The sequence below is a fragment of the Muntiacus reevesi genome, chromosome 8 (genome assembly GCF_963930625.1).
Source record: "Muntiacus reevesi chromosome 8, mMunRee1.1, whole genome shotgun sequence".
NCBI classification, from domain to species: Eukaryota; Metazoa; Chordata; class Mammalia; order Artiodactyla; family Cervidae; genus Muntiacus; species Muntiacus reevesi.
The window spans coordinates 71,531,672-71,553,027 of NC_089256.1; the positions used below are offsets into that span (position 1 = coordinate 71,531,672).

A 21,356-nucleotide genomic window follows, 5' to 3' on the forward strand; every position below is an offset into this window, starting at 1 on the left:
TTATGGTTATTTTTTATATTTCCCATAGATTTTATGGGTTATTGATTTATAAGCTTGCAGAGAAATTGAGGTCACTGTTTTATTTTAGCAGTTGGCAATGTGGAATAACTATTCCATGAAATCATGAAATTTTTTAAGCTATGTTCACCCAGGTATAAGATAATCTGTAAAATGCAAAGCTTTTAATGTTTTTATTTATATTCAGCCATTCTTTTGATGGTATTGCACAGCAATTAAGAATAGATTCTCCTCTTTTCTTGAATTCATATGATTGTACTTTCCTCACTAATTTGTGAAGATTGCCTGTTCTACCTGGGCTACAGTTCCTAGTGGAATTATTTTCTTTTTCATAATTTCCCCTCTTCCAAATAATGAGGCCTTGGCATTTCAAATGTCAACCTTTAACGTGTGGCATGATATACTTCTTCTCAGGATCACAAAGTAACTGTTAAACTAATCTATTTTTATCCAAGAAAGCACAGGTGCTATTTTATACAGCACAGTCTAAACTAGGAGTCAACAGCCTATGAGAGACAAAAACCTCCAGAAGACCTTGGGAGAACTATTTCAAGCCCAACCCTGAAGGGATGGAAAACATCATAACTAACATGGCAAGTCTTCATTTCATTTATCTTTCATTAGTTAGAGGTTGGCCTGCTTTAAGATTAACATATGACACAAAGCAGAGAGAAAACTTTTTTTAAATTTTATTTATTTTAATTGGAGGCTAATTACTTTACAATATTGTAGTGGTTTTGGCCATACATTGACATGAATCAGCCATGGGTGTACATGCGTCCCCCATCCTGAACCCCCTCCCACCTCCCTCCCCATCCCATCCCTCTGGGTCATCCCAGTGCACCAGCCCTGAGCACCCTGTCTCATGCATCGAATCTGGACACACGTAACCTGGAATACAGTGGCAGTTCTCTTGAAGATAGCATTGCATTTCTTTTCACATCACTGGAAGTTGAATTTTGTTACTGTTGCCACAGAGTGTGTGTGTGTATACACATATTCTCTGAAGTGTCTATGCATGTGTACGTCATACACTGTAACAAGTCTGTTGCATTTCTTAGATGTAATTATCCCCATCCTGAGATTTCCTGATGATGAGAAATCATATATAGGAGGACTCCATGGACTATAACCCACCAGGCTCCTCTGTCCATGGGATTCTCCAGGCAAGAATACTGGATTGGTCAGTCATATCCTTCTCGAGGGGATCTGCCCGACCCAGGGATCAAAACTGGGTCTCCTGTATTGCAGGCAGATTCCCTACCATCTGAGCCACCTGGGAAGCCCATATAGAAGGACACTTGCCCCATATTAATCATCTTCCTGCAACCTGTTGTCTTCTAAACCATAAGGCCCTCTGTGAGGAGCTACAGCCCAGAAAAGATTAATGAAAGTCAAACGAAAGATAAAAGAATGAAAAAGAATACATGTATGGTACCCAGGCAAGGGTGAAACTTGAGGGAGGAAAGAAATTACCAGGATGAGGAGTCCACCCAAAGTCTACTCCTTTGAGTACTAGACTCCAGCACAATAAAAACACATCTCTGCTTGGCATTGTGATCCCTATTACTGGATTCCAACATCAAAATCCCTCCTAAGTCTTCCAGGGCCATGGAGCTATTAGCTCCCAAGACAAGTAGTTTTTTCATTGGAAGGCTCTGCTAAAATGTTTTTCCCTTCTACTAAGGGTTCTCATATTTATAATCCTATCTTAATGCCAAATGGGGCTACACGCTTCACTGATGAGCCCACATGGCATAAATGGCTCAGAACACAAGGCTCTTGACTGATACACAACTGGCTTGAATCCCAACTCTGTCAGAAAGTAGCAGTGTGAACTACTGCGTGTTATAACAGGTAAAGAGTGCGGTTTTCTCCTCTTTAAAGTGGGGTGATAATGCTTATGTTCCAGTGCTGACCCAACAAATAAACAGAATAGTTTATCTACAGCACTCAGCCAAGGTACAGGAACATATTCAAATAGTAAAGATGAGTTTTCCATGTTTATCAGCGAATTAAACAGAAATCTACATAGGCAGAGCCCAAGAGCAGGTTGTACTCTGGTGGCAGAGTCAGTTCATATAACCGATGTCTTGTCCCCAAGTTAAACATCCTTGGATTCTTTCACCTTCTACAATATACCTTTTTTTCAAGGGTGTCCTTGACTTTTCCACTCAAAGTTATCTCTTATAGTGGCCCAAGAGATAAAAAGAAATATATATATATATATATATATATATATATATATAGGTAAAGAGCAGTACAAGCCTGGAAACCCCGTTACCAAGTTCTTGTCCCCATGTCACCATTAATCAGCTGTGAAACACCAGTCAAGAAGTATCATCAAAAAACATACATAGGTTAGGGAAAGGAACACCTACTTTCATACAACTAAATGAAGCATAAAGATGAAACATACAACAACAAAAAAGGGTTCCAAACCATGCTGGCAGCTACCACTGAACACACGAGCTAAAGTTCATTAGTAATACCCAGTAATGAAATAATGACCTGTAATACAGCTATGTATTCATGTGATACCTTTTGGTGATTCATTTTAAGTCATCAAGAATAAAAGCTGTGTGGCATCCCAAACAGTCTGGAGGCTGCTGAAAGCCACACTTGTAGCTCTGAGTTTCTATCAGCTGGTGGTGTTTCTCTAATGTGCAAGCAGAAAATTATTCAGGGTCTTTAGTACAAGAACATACTTTATATTCTATTTACAAATTATATGTGCTTTGCCATTAAATAAGTTAGACCAACCCAAGCACATTATTGACTTCTCCATTAAGAAGCCTTTCATTTAATTTCTGTAAATGTTTCTCTTTGAGAAAGGCATGCTAATTGATAGTGTATCCTAAATCTAATCAGCAGCCTGTAGACAAAACACTCTCACTGTGGCCAGTAGGAGTGAAGGATGAATACTTTATGTTAGGATTATTGTTGTGCAGTGGAACTTGACCTGGTTTAGTCTTAATGTGGTCCATTTATTTCTTTGTCAGCATCAGAGTCAAATTATCCTTGTCTTTGATGACATGAATAAAACAGTCATGAAAAAAGGAAATGAAAGCAATACTTGATCTTATAATTCTAGGAAATAATCTACTTACAAAGATAAAAATTCTCTCAGTGTAAGAGAAAGCACTGGTTCCAGAGACGTGTGTTCTTGTCTTACTTCCATCTCTAATTTTGTGACTGCAAGTTGAGTCACCAGAACTAACAAGAGCCTCAGTTTCCTTGGTTATAAAGTTGAATGATCTTAAAATAATATCTTACATCCCTTCCTTCTCTTTTGTTTCATGCTGAAGAGGCATGGAAATAAAAGTTTCCTATGAAATATAAATGATTAAAAACAAATACAGGGTAAATTTTGGCCACTAAGTGCTGAAGTTATTCAGCTAATGGAGGCGTATATATAATCAAAACCTTAAACCTAACCAGACTGGACAATGAATAGTGGAATACATTTACACACACAATATGTGGATACATATACATATATAGTTATATGTTCTAAAATCCTATAGCACTCACATACACTGCAAAACTAAGTAAATATTTCAGAATTTAAAATGGTAGTTATTGTGACTGTTTTAAACAAGACAGGTTGCAAAGTAGAGAATTCAAAGCTGCTATATAAAATGTGCTTTCCTTGCTACAAATAACCTGTTCATACAATATTTGGTAATTTCCAGAAAACACAAATAAAAATTTAAATACTTATATTTAAATTGCATGAAGATATTTACAATGTTCATATCTCTGAGCTAATAAATGTAATGGAAAAGCTGCCAAATATTCCTTTATGCTAGAAAAATACACAACTTACAGTGAAGGTTGCTTAATAAAAGAACTCTCATAAATCCAAGGCAATATTTCTTCATTAAAATGTTGATTATCAGGGCAGGGCAAACTTATATATTTTTTTCTGACATATCATTATATTAATAAAATTATCATAAAAATTTCAATCCTGGCTAGTTTCTAAATGATACTATGAAGTAGTTTATAGGTAAGTCTCAAGGCAAGATATTCTTCTCTGTAAGAAAATCTACTCTCTAGATTAAATCTAAATTTCAAGAAAGTTGAAGTCTTTTGAATTAAATTCATATGTATTTAATAAGGATTAAGTTTGAAAAATATTGCTTAACAATTTTATTTTTCTGTTTTCTAGAAAATCCTAGGTATCATTCCAAATTTCATCATTATAATAACAAAGAGCCATATTAACCACTAAGGACTAAAAATTCCCATCTCAATCATTTATAACTTTCAAATATAGCATTGGTTCCTTTGAATCTAATAGTATCAACTGAAGATGAAACAATACAATCATAATATTCATCCACTAGGATGAATCCACTTACTTAGATGGACTTTAGGAAAACTAAAGCCTAAGATATATAAAAACATTTATCACACTGCTAAATGAGAAGCTATTTCATCTTAAAAATCTTTTTCCTTTAGTTTTTTTAATAACACATAAGACTTAGTAGAAAAAAGGGATTATGAGAGAGATTCCAATTTTCCTTTAATAGTGTTTGTGTATTAAGGTAGACTAACTACTACAACAAACAACTCCAGGGCGTCCCTGGTGGATCCACGGTAAAGAATCCACCTGCCAAAGCAGAAGGCATGGGTTCAATCCCTGGTCCGGGAAGATCCCTTATGCCATGGAGCAAGTAAGTCCATCCACCACAACTATTGAACCTGCGAGACACATCTACTGAGCCCATGCACCCTGGAGCCTGTGCTCCTCAACAAGAGAAGCTGCCACAATGATAAGCCGGCACACCGCAACTAGAGAGCAGCCCCTGCTCGCTGCAACTAGAGGGAAGCCGTAGCAACGAAGACCCAGCACAGCCAAAAAATAAAATAAATACATACATTAAATTATTTTTTAAAAACCTCCAAAATTCCAGTAACTTAATAAATGTTGACTTCTCACTTACAGCACAGTCCAATGTGGGTGTTCCTGGCTGATTGTCCTCCAGCCAGCAACAGGAGAACCCATCCTCCTTCCACCCTGTAGCTCCATCTTCATCCACATCCTGGGAGTCCTCCTCTCTAGGTAGCTGATAAGGAAAGAAATAGATCATACCAGGCAAGTTTTATGGGCTAAACTCGGAAAGAATATCATTCCCGCCTACATTCCACTGGCCCGCACTCAGCCACATGGCCACACCTAACTACAAGGGAAAATGCCTAACGAGGTGTCCAGGAGATGGGTAGGTAAGTAGGTAGGAAGATAGACAGATCTATATATTTGTTCTAAAGTTCTGTAGCACTCACATATACTGCAAAACTAAATTAAATACTTCAGAATTTAAGATGCTATATCTATTATGACTGTTTTTAAACGCAAGGATAAAGCTGAGGAAATAACATAATTTTCCAAAGAGAATGTGAAATATAATATTTGAAAACCTAATTCTAAATTCTATAAAATTAAAAAGCTGTTAATCCTTAGAAAAGTCAATTATGCCTCTCCAAGTCACTTAAGCCATCTGCAATTCAGTGAATTGAACTGGAAAATTCCCAAGATTCCTTCCAGATTTAATCCTGTAAGTAAAGCAATTTACTACAATTATGGTCAACCCTGATAATGGGAACATTAAAGGAATAATTTGATAATAATCTATAATAACTTTATCACATTTTCTAATTAGCAGTGACAGGAATTCTACTCCCTGAACCACCATCATTGGACACATAGTTAAAAGGTTACAATTTATCCAAATTCTCCAGCAAAAAGGGGGGAAATTTTTATAATCCCATCATCCTGGAAATGTCTGAGGTTTATGATTACTACAAGATTTATCTTGGGTGCTTTAAGTCCCTTAAAAATTTACCAGGAAGAATCAACCCACTTGGATTTAGAAGAAGGAGATAAATTGTTTCATTTCTTTTTCGCTAGTCATCTTTTTCCACTACTTCGATTGCTTTTCCTTTATTCTTGATGAAGTATCTCTCTTCCCTATCTCTCCAGGTCTTCCTTGGTTTACAATTATCCTGGGCAAGTTGATTTCTGAAGTAGCAAATGCTCTTTTTGTTTAGCTAAAGTATAAGGAGAAATTATTATGTTACTGTTTGTAGAGGAAGTGAGCTGCCCACATACACTCTTGGTTTGTATAACTATAAGCTTTAAAACCTGATAACATGAAGATAACAATAGAGAATTATTAGGACTCCCAAATGTGAACACCTAATTTCAAAGCTTCTTTTGTGTAGCAGCAAAGAAAGCAAAATTAATAGCAATGCACACAACAGCAGATCATGCAAACTGATTGTGCAAAATGATTGTGCTCCTCATTCTCTGCACACGTGTGACATTTATTGACATCAGAAAACCTCACACATTGGGAAAGAATGACATAATTGCAGAAAATCTTTGTCAAGTTAAAAACAACCATTTGAAATCTCCCTTCATTTTCAGTGCACTTTTTTTTTTTTACAAGCTTCAATTTCTCATCTCCTTACTTTCAAAACCAAGGAAAATCTTTGGTGGTAAAAAATAAAATTTATATTTTATTATCTATCATTATTATAAAATATCCCAGTTTTAAAAAAATTTTTGCATTTGAAATCTTCAGTTTGCCCACATTAGATTATTCATTAAAATCTACAAACAATAAATAATGATGAAGATACGGAGACGAGAAAACTCTTCTACATTGGAAATAGTGGAAATGTAAATTGGTGCAGCCACTATGGAGAAAAGTATGGAGGTTCCTCAAAAAACTAAAAATAAAGTTGCCATATGATCTAGCAATCCCACTCCTGGGCATATATTCAAACAAAGCTGCAATTCCAAAAGATACATCCACCCCTATGCTCACAGTAGCACTATTCACAACAGGCAGGACATGGAAGCAAACTAAATGCCCATCAACAGATGAATGGATAAAGATGTGGTACATATATACAACGGAATACTACTTGGCCATAAAAAATAATGAAATAATGCCATTTGCAGCAATATCGGTGGACCTAGAGATTATAACATTAAGTAAGTCAGAAAGAGAAAGCCAAATTCCACAAGATATCACTAATATCTGGAATCTAAAATATGACACAGGACTTCCCTGGTGGCTCAGTGGTGAAAAATCCACCTGTCAATGCCAGAGACATGAGTCTGATCCCTGGTCCAGAAAGATCCCACAAGCTACGGAGGAACTGAGCCCATGTGCCAAAACTATTGAACCTGTGCTCCAGAGCCCAGGAGGCAGAAGTACTGAGCCCACACGCCACAATATGGAAGCCCACGAACCCTGGAGCCCATGCTTTGCAACAAGAGAAACCACCACAGTGAGAAACCTGCACACAGCAACTAGGGTACCCTGTACTCTCCACAACTAGAGAAAATGAAGACAGCTGTCTGCATGCAGCAGTAAAGACACAGCACAGCCAAAAATAAACAAATAAGTAAATTATATATATATATATATGTACACACACACTTATCTATGAAACAGAAACAGACTCACATAGAGAACAGACCTGTGACTGCTGCGGGCAGAAGGTGTGGGGTGGAATGGATTGGGAGTTTGAGATCAGCAGATGTGAACTAGTATAATAGTGAATGGATAAACAGCAAGGTCCTACTGTATAACACAGGGAACTATATTCAATACCCTGAGATAAACCACAGTGGAAAAGAAAATGGAAAAAAATGTATATATATACATATATATATATATATATATATATATATATATATATATATAAGTGAATCACTTTACTGTACAGCAGAAATACAACATTGTAAATAAACTATGTGCTTAGTCACTAAGCCATTGCTCACTCTTTGCGACTCCATGACTATAGCCCGCCAGGCTTCTCTGTCCATGGAATTTTCCAGGAAAGAATACTGGAGTGGTTGCCATTTCCTTCTCCAGGGGATCTTCCCCGCCCAGGGATCAAACTCACATCTCCTACAGCTCCTGCGTTGTAGGCAGATTCTTTACCACCAGTGTCACCTACTTCACCCAATTCTAAATTATTAAATTACTACCATCACAAAGCGAAAACCTGATATTTTGGTGCCCAACCAAAAACAATAAAAAATTCCCACTATTTTAAATAATAATAATAATAATAGGTATTTTAAAGCTAAATTTTTCTAGACTACTTCACAAATAAATTAGTCAACACTATACCAGAAATGTTACATATGTGTGTGCACACTTATATTTTAAGTATATGTGTTTAAAACTTTACATGTAAATATATATTTAAAATTACATTGCAATATTTCTTCTTGGGGCTCTAGTAATTTCATCTGAGAAAGTGTCTCCATCGAAAGTTCAACTTTATTCTTACACACTCTGCTCACTCACTCACTTCTTTACTCATCTTCAAGATGGAGAGCAGAAGCCACAAAAGAACCCCAATTCCATTGACTCTGAGTGAAGAGAGAGGGAGGCCACACTCCAGCATATACCCCCCTGAGTGGAGAACACTGTGAGAGCCTGAATGTCATGTCTTGAGCATTAAGCCAAGAGCACAGTGCCTTAAGCAGATCAAACTGTCATATGAAAACCACTCTTCTGCCACTTGCAAAAACAAAGCTGGTGTAGGCTCTCGGGCAAGAGTCTTCCTGTCCTGCTGTGCGATGGCTTAGCAAAGCTATTCTGCCAGCATCACTTAAGCTGCCAGCAGATGGAAGAGAAACGGATGGAGAGAGTGTTTTCTTCTGTCTTGGCCTTACTGGGATACTGTTAATACCTTTCTGAGAGCAAAGTAGAGGATTAAACACCTTCACTAAAATTATTTGATCCAGAATTTAAAGCAACATATCCTTCACCAAGATATTCAGAGAGACCACCAGAAAGGCTACTTGGATGTTAGGAAGTGTTATGGGCTGAACCATGCCCCCAACAAAATTCATATGCTAGTCCTAACCCCAGGCTGTAGATGGTGATTGTATTTGTAAATAGGGTCTTTAAAAAGGTAATTAAGTTAAAATGAGGTCTTTAAATGGGATTTAATCCAATATAAAGCCTTTGACTGTGTAGATCACAACAAACTGTGGAAAGCTCTTAAAGAGATGGGAATACCAGACCATCATACCTATCTCCTGAGAAATCTGTTTGCTGGTCAAAAAGCAACAGTTAGAACTGGGCTGGTTCAAAATTGGGAAGACTATGACAGGCCTGTCTGTTGTCTCCTGTTTGTTTAACATCATGAGAAATGCCCAGCTGGATGAGTTATAAGCTGGAATCAAGACAGGTGGGAGAAACATCAACAACCTCAAATATGCAGATAATACCACTCTAATGGCAGAAAGTGAAGAGGAACTAAAAAGCCTCTTGATGAAAGAGAAGAGTGAAAAGGCCGGCTTAAACCTCAACATTCAAAAATCTAAGATCATGGCATCCAGTCCCATCACTTCATGGCAAATAGACAGGGAAACAGTGGAAATAGTGACAGATTTCATTTTCTTGGACTCTTAAATCATTCCAGAAGGTGACTGCAGCCATGAAATTAAAAGACAGTAGCTCCTTGGAAGAAAAGCTATGATAAACCTAGACAGCATATTAAAAAGCAGAAACATCACTTTGCCAACAAAGGTCCACATAGTCAAAGCTATGGTTTTTCCAGTAGTCATGTACAGATGTGAGAGTTGGTTCATAAAGAAGGCTAAATGCCAAAAACTGATGCCTTCAAACTGTGGTGCTGGGGAAGACTCCTGAGAGTTCCTTGGACAGCAAGGAGATCAAACCAGTCAACCTTAAAGGAAATCAAGCCTGAATACTCATTGGAAGGGCTAGTCCTGAAGCTGAAGTTCCACTATTTTGGACATCTGATGCAAACAGCCAACTCTTTGGAAAAATCCCTGATGCTGGGAAAGATGAAGGGCAGAAGAAGAGGGTGTCAGAGTATGAGATGGCTGGATGGCATCACTATGCAATTGATACGAACTTGGGCAAATTCCAGGAAGTGGTGAGGGACAGGGAGGCCTGGTGTGCTGCAGTCCATGGTGTCAGACATGACTGGGTGACTGAGCAACAATAATCCATATGACCAGTGTTCTTATAAGAGGAGATTAGAATACAGACACACACAGAGGGAGAAACATGTGAAAACACAGGAGAAAGTACCTGGCCATTTACTAGCCAAAGAGAGAGGTCTAAAAAGAAATAAACACCTGGATCTCAGACTTAGCCACTGGAACTATGATAAAATTAATTTATGTTGCTTCAGCCACCCAGTCTGTGAAACTTTGTTATGGTGGCCCTAGCAAACTCATACAGGAACTAGGAGCCTACAAAAGTCAGTGAAGGCAGATCAAGGCCTTAGAACTGAGGTCTAGAACAGCTTCCTTCTTCGGCATGTCACTCCACATGAATCCAGGTACAACTACTAACATTCTTGGTCTGGACAGGCCATCCCAGAATTAGCTGAACCAATAAAAATATTCCAGCATATTCCATGTTCCAGCAATGAACAACAAAACATGAAGCTGGAGAAAATATTCCCCTACCCAATATAAAGGATGTTTATTTTTGTTGGAAGGCCAGAACCTGGTACCTAAACAGCTTGAGTTCTTAATCCACATCTCTGAATTCCAGACCTGCTGCCTGCATTGCCCTTTGTAAGCCTTCCATCGTAGCATCCAGGCCTCAGCATCCAGACCTGCTGCACCCTCAGAATCAACTGCTTCGTAATCCATGGCTACCTCCATCTAAGTGCTGGCTCCGGATTTGGCATCACAATCATATTCTTTGTTCCCCCTTCCAGTTCATCAAACCTGGAAAGGACAGTGTTGTGGACAAGTTCTTTCCTCCAGCCATTCAGAAATTTGCCCCATGACAAATTTAAGTTGTAAGTTAGAAAACTGATCATAGGGGCCATTTGGAGTCACTGAGGAATGAAGTAGGATATCAACAAGTTAAATTCAGTCTCTCCGTTTAAAACCAACTCCTTACTGAGTTTAATATTAGCCTAAAACTTGTTTAACAATACACCATGCCAGTAATAATAAAGTTGCTGTTTGTTAAATGATTTTCTTTGTTGGAAACTTCAAATCTATTATTTTTCCTTATTGGTTGTTGACACTCTGAGTTGTCAGGGGAAAAGCTATTCCTATAAGTATATATGGATTTTTATAATATTCTTTTATGCTATTTTCAGAAAAATGAGATAACTACAGACAGTTCCACTTTTTATTCAATTGTCAAGGCTTGTTAGAAGGAAAAGTTGTAGGAAAGGAATAAATTCCTTTTTAAAACTTCACATAACTTCCCTTTTGGTCTGTTTCAAATAGTAATGGACCTTGTTAAAACAGGAAGCTCGGAGTGATGACAAGCTTTATCAAGAATGGTACCATACATGAACAAAGAAAATTTAAAGAGATTCTTAAATAGGCTGAATTCATCTCAAATGGCTCGACCGTTGTGATCTGCAGGGAAGGAAAGCTTTGCTAGGAGGGAATTGAGAAAGGTTTTTTTTTATACCTCCAAACGACTTTGCTAGATATTGGAAGAAGAAAAACATAGTTTGTCTAGCTTGTCAGGTTATTTATAGACAATACTTAAATCTAGATCTTTTAATTACTTTTTTAAAGAACAAATTGCTTATCAGTGTCTGTTCATAAGATAATTATATTAGATTTAAGAATTTGATGTTTCAGACCAAGTTAAAAATGACACCTCAGAAAATAGAATTTTTATTTTTATCTTAAAGCAAGCTCACTTTAGAGGTGTCTGTTTACAAACTTTCTCCATTTAATTGGTTTTCGTAATATGGAATAGTATTTCCAGAACTAATTAAAAGTTCATTCTAATGAATATTCAAGACCAAAATGTTATCTCTGCAGTACAGTATATAGATTTTTAAATCATCCATAAAGGTAATTATATTTTTTTTACATTCTTAAAAAGTCATATATTGCTATTGATGCCAAATGGGTTATTTGTTTCCTCTTAGGCCATGATTGAAGAAGCCATCACCAGAGCGGAATCTTTCTCAGTTATGTACACACCATTTGCAACAAAAATCAGAGCTGATAAAATAGAAAAAGTAAAAGAAGTTTTCACAAAAATTCATCCTGCATACGTAGAGTATATCTACACAGGTAAGAATCAGTATCTTCAAAGTATCAGTTGACACTTTATTTCCATAAAAAACAGATACAGGGATGTTTCTGACTTTTGTTATTTTTTTCTAAGGATTTTTTTTTTTTATTAATCTGTTGAGTTGAAATAGAAAGCTATTTCTAGGTTTTATGTAGAGCTAGCCTTATAGGTCTAGTGTAATATCCCTTGTGTCATCGGTCATGTTTCTTTTTTTTAAGAGGAGAGGTAACACTTAGAAACTCTAAGATTATAAAAAAAAAAAAAAAAAAGGAAGGAGTAACTTGTGTAAGATGTCACCTTTTTTCATATTCTTCATCAGTAGACTAGGTGATTCTAGTACTTTCCTGAAGATGAAACTTTTTCTCCAGTCCCTTCTATTTTCCTTGCTCCATCTATCTCATACCTCAAATGCCCCCTTTTTTTTCTTTTTTTTTAATGTTCTTCAGCCACTGGTATCCAAAGGAAATCTGGAAGTCAAGTGTATACAAAGAACACAACACTGGTGGTATTCTTTTTTGCTCTTTTTCTCTCTGGAAGCCAATTACTTTTATTCATTCAATACTTTCTACTATGTTCCAAATGTTATTCTAAATTAAGAATTTTCTTGTGTTAAATTAAGAACCAACCCCTAATGGAGATAGAAATATCTAGTTATCTAAGATACTAAGAGTTGTCAAAAGCTTTTGTCATTGCTGTTTTACTGTCTTTAAATCATTGACTCAAAACAATATTAAAGACCATTTTGTTACTTCCAAAATTAAAAGCCCATCAACAATGACTACCATGTTAAGCATAATCCCTAAGTACATACACCTAATATTGTATCTTCCTGTTAAGCCCCCTGCACTCCTTTTGTTTGGGTTTTGGAGCCAAATCACTGATTTATATGATTAATAATATTCTCCATTAGTGATTGCTTTTAAGGTGTTGGCTACTCAACATACATTATCTCTTGTTACTCTCATAACTTAAGTGACTAAGATGATTCTCATGTAGAAATGAGAAAATGGTAACCAGAAGAAACAAAGAGTTTTTCCAAAGATAAGCAGAAAACCACCACATCAGTGGCAGCGAGCCTTGGATTTGAATCCATGTCGTTGCATTGAGGTACCTTATTTCCATCTGATAGAAGCCAAAATGGGATGAAAGCATTAACTTTAGGTCCTATGGAATCTGTTTCTTCCACAATGCCGCAAGCTCTTCAGAAAAAAAAGATATTTTAAAGATATAACCAGTAAAACCTTAAGGAACAATGAAAATCTGAAGGCATAGATAGAGAAGAAATCACACGCTATAATGACCACTGATGCTAATTTACTTAATTTGAGCATTTTTATGAAAGTAGATAAAAATATTTCAGAACTTACAATTTTTGCTAATTGTTACAAATCACATCATTTTGTTATGGATATCTTCAGAGGGCTTTGGGGAGGAAAAGAGTGAAATCAAGAGCAAGCAATTGACAAATTATGTCAATCTCATATCATGGAAAATTGATAAGATTCAGTTACTTCCACATCTGCTCTCAGATCTATTGGTAATAAAGAAAGATTCATTGAGGAGATCACGATTTGCCAATTTCTCTACTGGTAGAATAAATTTAGTTATATTTAACCTACTTCACAGAGAAGTTATGAAGATTAATTAATACTTAGGAAACACTGTTGCCACTGAGGATTTAAAAACAATAATAACATTAATGAGCCAGATTCATATCTCATGTAACTCCATCAAACTTGTTATCAAGATGAATTATGATTTGTTGGCAAGGCGATTCTTGCTAAAGAATCTTATACTATGGAAGAGAAGATAATTATAAGTTACTGATGATTGTTTCTATTATTTTATAATTACTAATTGCCAGATTGTGACAGTGCTGTATGAGAACAGAGAGAGAAAAGATGCAGTCTCTGAAGGAGAAGGGGAGGCAGAGAAGGCGATCTTGAATTTTAAATTTCATAAGGACTGGTTGGGTTCTTTGCTCTGTATGATGGGTACTTTGGGTTAACAGACTGTTACATTGATGACATGCATCATTTGCCTCTGTTGCACTGATTAAAAGGTGTCTCCAAAGCTCTTGCTGGAATGATGGTGAAACCACTATTACTAACCATATGTGCAAGTCTTAGTGGCATCTCTTTTTTTTTTCCCCTCAAGTAATTCCAAGGTGAGGAAAAGAGGAGGTCACTTGTGGTCTTTAGCTTCTGTATATTTCTCACAAGAGGTGCAGAGTGATGATGTGGGCAGGTATCAGTAGCCAAAGGCAGTAGCTAGACAGTGAGTCATACAAAGAAAGATAGGGCCTAGAAGAATAGTGTTTTGTTGTGGCAAACATGCTCAGTCACAACTGACTCTTTGCAACGCTACGGAATGTACCCTACCAGGCTCCTCTGTCCATGGAATTTTCCAGAATAGTCAAGTGGACTGTCATTTCCTCCTCCTCTGAAGATCTTGCCAACCCAGGGGTCAAACCCTCACCTCCTGTGTCTCCTGCATTGGCATGTGGATTCTTTACCACTGATCCACTGGGGAAGCCCCAGGATTCTCCTTTCATCTGCTTTGATAGAATTTAAGAAGCTTCTATGTTGCCAAAAATGTATTCAGTTACTTATTTCAACAAATAGTTATGCAGTGTAACTGGACAATTACACAGCAAATATGTACAAACATTAGACTTATTTTTAACCTACATATGCTTGCCTTTAATCTGCCCAGAGCCAAAAATGTATTCTTTCTCACCCCATGGGACATAATCCCATCCAGTCATTTCTAAAATGTAGATTCTCTTCAGTAATTATCTGATCTAATTCTCCATTTTTTTCCCCTTTCCACGGGACTTTCTTCTCCTCCTACTCTGGTTTCAACACTCTTGCTTGTGCTTGCTTGAGCTTGTGCTCAGTCTAACACATTGTGATCCACTGGACTGTAGCCCGCCAGGCTCCTCTGTCCATGAGAGTCCTCAGGCTAAAATACTGGGACAAGTTGCCATGCGCTCCTTCAGAGGATCTTCCCAACCCAGGGATCTAACATGTGTCTCCTGTATTGCAGGTGGGTTCTGTACCTGCTGAGCAATCAGGGAAGACCAGAAGCCTGAGGGCATGTGAGGAAACAGTCCTCTTCCAAAGGCTGGTGCAGGCTGGCACAGCTGCTGATTACATGGCTAGTGCAACTTGAGACAGCCCCGTTGGTCTGAGCAAGACCTGATGGGCTCACTTATGTGACACATCAGGTCACCCAAAGGCACCTCTATGAGTCCCCATACTGCTTCCTGGTGCAGATTCTTCTTATATGTACACCAGCCACCCTATCACACAAATTGGCCCAGACAAGAGCTACTTTCTAAGATCCCCTCTCCCTGCCAGAATGCTAATTCTAGATCCTACTCTAGAAATTTTCTCTTCTCCCCTGGAGACTGGAAGTCACTTGAGTCCTCTCTCCAACTTGCTGTCCTACTCTGCCATTTCTCTTATCCTTTTTTCCATGCTCCAGAATCCCAAGATCCTCAGGACAAGAAGATCTACAATGGAGATGAGTGGTATATTCAGCTACTTATTTAGTCATCGAACATTTACTAAGTACATATATTCCAGACACTATATTAGGTAATGCTACAATATACCTGACTCTAGTCATTTATACTTCAGGGTGAAAGTTGGACTGTACTTTTCCTCTCTTCTAAAGAATATTTTAATTAAAACCTAAGCTCAAATTGTGGAATGGAAGGCTGATTCTAATTAAAAGAATGGTGGAGGAGAAAACAGATGAAAGAGCAGTTTGGGAATAGAAGTCCTTGCCACTGAAAGTGGCAAAGACTAGCTAGTTGTTTACCAAACTATTTTCTTTTCCCCCTATATGCATAACTAGAAGACATTTCCCGCTTTCTTTACAGTTCAGTGAGGTTGGTGACTCAATAACAGACAGTGTTTGAATGTGGATAGAAATAATATATGCCACTCACAGGCCTGACCCAGAAAATTCTGCCATATAGAATTCTCTTTCCCTTGCCACTGACTGAATGGGTGGAACTCCAGAACTAAAGAAGCTACAAGGCAAAAGAAGCTTGGATCCCTGAATGACCATATGGAAGGCAACCCACTGAATACCTACACAAATAAAAAACAAATTCTCTTGTCTCAGATCACTGAGATTTGGAGGTTCTTTGTTAAACCAGGTGACTTAACTCTAACAGACTACCTTACATCATAACAAGTAGGTGGTTTCCTACTCCATCTACAGTGTACACAATAAATTCATGTGAACTCAATGGAGAAAGGATAAACATCCCTCCATGTTCAGTCAAACTCATCCTCAGAAACACTCAGCTTGTGTACATTCCCTTCCACCTCCCACTCAATCATCGTTCCTTGAACAACTATAGGTGGATGTTCTCGTACATATGTGTTTGTAGCCACTCAAAGAAAGGGAACATTTCAGGAGAGACACAGATGCCCCACAGGAGATAGAACACAATTACGCAGTTTGCATTGTAGCGGGAAAAACTGGGACCACAAGTAAGAGTTTTAGAAGTCATCTAAATCAACAGTCAGCAGATGAAGGTCATAAAATCTGTACCTTGAATATCTTGGATGAAAAGTTTACCTATCAAAGTTCTACAGGAGAAGTAGGTATTATCATTAAAACTTGGAGACTAATACATTTAGCTCTCCCAGCAGAGGCTGGCAGACAAGCCTCCAACTCAGAAACTCTGCCCAACTCCAGGTCACCTTCATTAAGCGTACACAGTATTGAGTTCATTCCTCTTTAATCATGTGACAATGCTGTGAGCCCAGTAATAGCTGGCAGAGGTGATGGTGATGAGCATTCATGATAGAGATCCCCCAGGCAGTGTGTTCTTTCTAGCTAACCCCTAATTCACAGTCACCCTTATCAGGGATTTTTCACATGAAAAATAAATTGCAAAGGGAAAAAAAAAAAAAAAACTGTAAAAAAAAAACAACTCATTTTGAAATTCATAGAGGTCTAAATAGTTTTAATTTCTTATTAAATAGGCCAACTAAATTAGTGATTTATCATGAGAAAAACTCACTTCACCCTCAGTACTGTGCTTAGTCGCTCAGTTATGTCCGGCTCTTTGCAACCCCACGGACTGTAGCCCACCAGGCTCCCCGGTCCTTGGAATTCTCCAGGCAAGAACACTCAAGTAGGTTGCCATGTCCTTCTCCAGGGGACCTTCCTAACCCAAAGATTGAACCCAGGTCTCCCACATTGCAGGCGGATTCTTTACCAGCTGAGCCACCAAGGAAGCCTCCCTCGGTGGCAGCACTGAGACTGTATTGCCCTTATAACTTCTACAAGACTGATAAGGGAGGGTCAAAATTCAAATCTGCCTCATTGGACAACCAGGCTTATATATCCTCAGGAATTCACTGTGCATTCTTTGCTATGTGGGGAATGTGGTAAGACCCACCCAAATCTTAAAGTTATATTATAATAGAGCTATATTGTACTACAACTCATGGAGGAAAAAAATGACTGAATTTTAGCAGTGTAGCTATCCATTTTTCTTATTTAAGGAAAAATCTAGTTTGATTCATGCAGAGTAGTCAGCATTTATAAAACAAATAATAATTCACTAGCCCTAGAATTATTATGTTTTCATTTATAAAGATTTTGCTTGAGATTTTTATTCATTTATTCCAATGAACTAATGCAATTCTCTATAGTTCTTATTCTTGCATGGTTGTATTTTAATAATAATAAAGTAATACAATAAGCATATCCTGTCTCCACTTGATGAAAATATCAAGATTTATTTGCTAAATAAATAAATATTCAGTAATGGATCTGTGCTTAGTAATGTTTAATAGAAAAGTTTTCTGGATCAGATATCAATTACTTTAACACTTAGGTGGATAGAGTCATATTTTGCCTTTCCAATGTAATTTAATTCCCAAGAGTAAATATGTATGTTCAGAGGAATAATATATTGTTTTAAAATAGACCTTTAAAAATTGCTTTTCACTGAAATTTATAACCTTGTTCTTGTTCAGTCATCATTTACCAGTAAGGATAATACGGTCTTATGCTATCTAAATTGTGAAGTTAAAATTCCTTATTTTATTCTTTCTTCTTCAAAATATTATAATTTTATCATGATCAAGAATTTCTAAGATTAAACTATTTTCCTCTTCTTTCTAACTCACTTTATCAAATGGAAAAGATTATAGAATTAAAGAGCCTACATCTCCAATATCATCATGAAAGTGTTACAGCCAGGTTGGTTATAAAGATAAATCATCTCATGTTTGTACCACAAGAATTCTTTGTAGAAATAGAGAATCATTCCCAAAGTAAAGAAATTCCTCATATATGGGGCTAAAGTCTCTGTTCTTAAAATATTAAACTGCTGGTCTTCCCAATGGGAAGAGTGGTGTTCCGGCACTTTTCTATCTAATGAAAGTCAACACTTCTCAGTGAGCAGCCCACTTATCTTTGCAGTAGGAGGTTACAACATTGCTCACCTCTGGTCTCCACCATCTACTGTCTCTTGCCTTCTATGATTGCACTTCTCCTGGACCTCTCTGCAACTGTAATGAATCCTGCTTAATGTGTTTTCTTATGGGACCTGACCGAAGACAAACAATGTTTCATTTAAAGAAATACCAGTCAGTAATTCAAAAATAAATGGAAGTAATGTAAGCTTTTACTCTTAAGAAAAACCAGTGTGTTGGGGCAAGGTGGTGTGGTTGGAATGAGATACGTGGCAGAAAGCAGATGTCAGAGGTATTTTATCCATCATGCTCAGAGAAACCTGGTGATGTACTCATGCACACACTTACATGGCAGCTTCCCTCCAAGTCTCTTTTCCCTCTCTAAGCTCTCCAAATACACTCCCCAAGTTTATTCCTTCATAAACAGAGTAATCCCTTTCTGGTGTCAATCTTGGCAGCCTTAACAGCACCTGTTACCTCAGTCTACATTAAAAAAAAAAAAAAAGCTCCATAATAATTTCAAAATAAACTGAGCTCATTTCGGCAGGTAAAGGAGCAGTGAGGTAAATATTCATGTTAAGATTTGGTTTTTCCTGAAACACTTACTTATGTTGTCTAATCTAGCCACTCTGTAATATTATAGCTAATCATTAGGCACTGCCATCTAATGAATCATGCAGCTGAGCATTAAAATCCCTAAAGACTGAACTCCCAATCATGTAAAACAATGTCTCTAGTTCTTAATTTTAAACTCTACAAGTTGGTTGTGCACAGAATTGGAAATTTCTATTTTGCAATATTATCCTTTTTTTCCTTCAGTTTTACATATTTGGCATTCAGGTCCTATTTACTTATGCTTTAATATTTGGCTCAGTTACCTTATACCTTTTAGGCAGGAGCTTTTCTTGATGATCTTGTGGTCCAGAGATAATCACTGCTTTTCACACCTAAAATAGAGCCCCATCTAAGTTATTTGTTTTTCTTTTTTTTTTTTTTTTAAATTTACTTTTTGGCCAAGACACATTGGCATGTGGGATCTTAGTTACCGGACAAGGGATTGAACCCGGGCCCTCTGCATTGGAAGCGCAGTTTTTTAACCACTGGACCACTCAGAAAGTCCCCTCAGCCAAGTTATTCATCTTTTCTCATTTATTCTTTAAATCATTTTTATTGTGAAATAGCACAGACATTTAAATTTACACAAAACAAATGCTCAGCTAAACTGTTATAGGTTAAATAAAGTAAAAAAAAAAAAATGTTGCTAGCTCTCCAGGTATCCTCTCTACTGGCCTCTGAAAAATCCCAAACCATTCCCTACCTCCTACCAACGTAAACACTGTTCTCACCTGGAAGTCACCATGCTCCATAATCTAAGGAATCATGTATGCATATATTCTGAAAAATTCATATATTCTGAAAATATGTCAACATTTTAAAAAAATACTAGTCCTTACCCCTTGCTATTCTTTCATTGAAGAATTTTAGCTGGACATTTGTTACCTCTACTCATCTAATTTTCCGTTATCACTGAAGCCGTTCCTTATATTTTCTATTTCTTTGTCTCTCTATGCCATCCATTTTGAATCTGAATGAGTGTTAGTCATTCAGTCGTGTCCCATTCTTTGCAACCCCATGGACTGTAAATATTAATCCAATTCAGAACTCTCTTCTAATTTCATTTTAGCTGTAACAGGTAACGATAACCAAGATTGTATATTTTGCTTTTCTCTTGTTAGTTTGTATTTCTTAATGCATCCAGTGAATCAGCTTCCCAGGAATTGGATTCATCTCTACAATGGGTAACTCTTGTATTTAGTAATTGATCACAGCACAACTGCAGTTTCACACCACAAGTGGCCACTAGGGATCAAAGATTTCTCACCCTCCAATTCCACTCTTTCATCCTTTTTCTTCCCAAACCACATGTTTCCATGAGCCAGAACCACTTTAGCAAATCTCACTTCTGACCCCAAATATAGGATTGCCTTTTCCTCAGAACACTTTTGACACCAAATATGTGGTTGTTTTCTTTACCACTGTTCTTTCTAACTTTCAGCCACCAACTGGGTTTTTAACAATTCAACTTTGGTACTAACTATCCAGAGTTAATACAGACCTCACAGATTAAAGGATCTATCCCACAAGACTGCCCCCACCCCCACTTCAGATGCCAGTCACAAGTCCCAGGTTTCCTATACTTCTAATCAAGAAGTTATAAATTGGGGGTTCCCACAAACCCCAATTTAGGTTTTATAATTTTCCAGGATGACTCATAGTACTCAGGAAGTGCTTTACTTACTACAACTGGTTTATCATAAAGGATACAACTCAAGAACAGCCAAATTGAAGAGATACTGGGTTTGCCAAAAAGTTCATTTGGGTTTTTTTGGTAACATCTTATGGAAAAAACATAGGGCAAAGTAAGGTATGTAGAGGGGTGTGTGTGTGTTCAGGGAGCGCCCACGCTCTCTGGGTGCACCGCTCTCCCAGTACCTCATGAACTTCACTAACCAGAAGCTCTCCAAACCCCAACATCTGGGGGGTTTATGGAGGTTGCATCATGATTGGTTTAATCACTGGCCACTGGTGATTAACTCAGTCTCCAGTCTGTTCAATCTCCAGAGCATGAAGAATGAGGCTGAAAGTTCCAAGCTTCTAATCAAGGTTTGGTCTCTCTTAAGACTAGCCCCCATCCTGGCATAAACTCTCTGGGGGACTGCCAAGAGTCACCCTCATTAGAACAAAAGACACTCCTATTATCTGTTACCACTCAGGAAATTCCAAGCATTATAGAAGCTCTGTGCCA

The 21,356-nt window shown here is 37.4% G+C and overlaps 1 protein-coding gene across 1 annotated transcript in view; it reads left to right on the forward strand.

Annotated features, from left to right (window-relative positions):
- Positions 1 to 21,356, forward strand: part of SPATA16 (spermatogenesis associated 16) — a 229,329-nt gene that overhangs the window by 154,927 nt on the left and 53,046 nt on the right. The window contains 1 exon segment of the mRNA XM_065942119.1: positions 11,950 to 12,097. Coding sequence (XP_065798191.1) covers positions 11,950 to 12,097 — 148 coding nt within the window.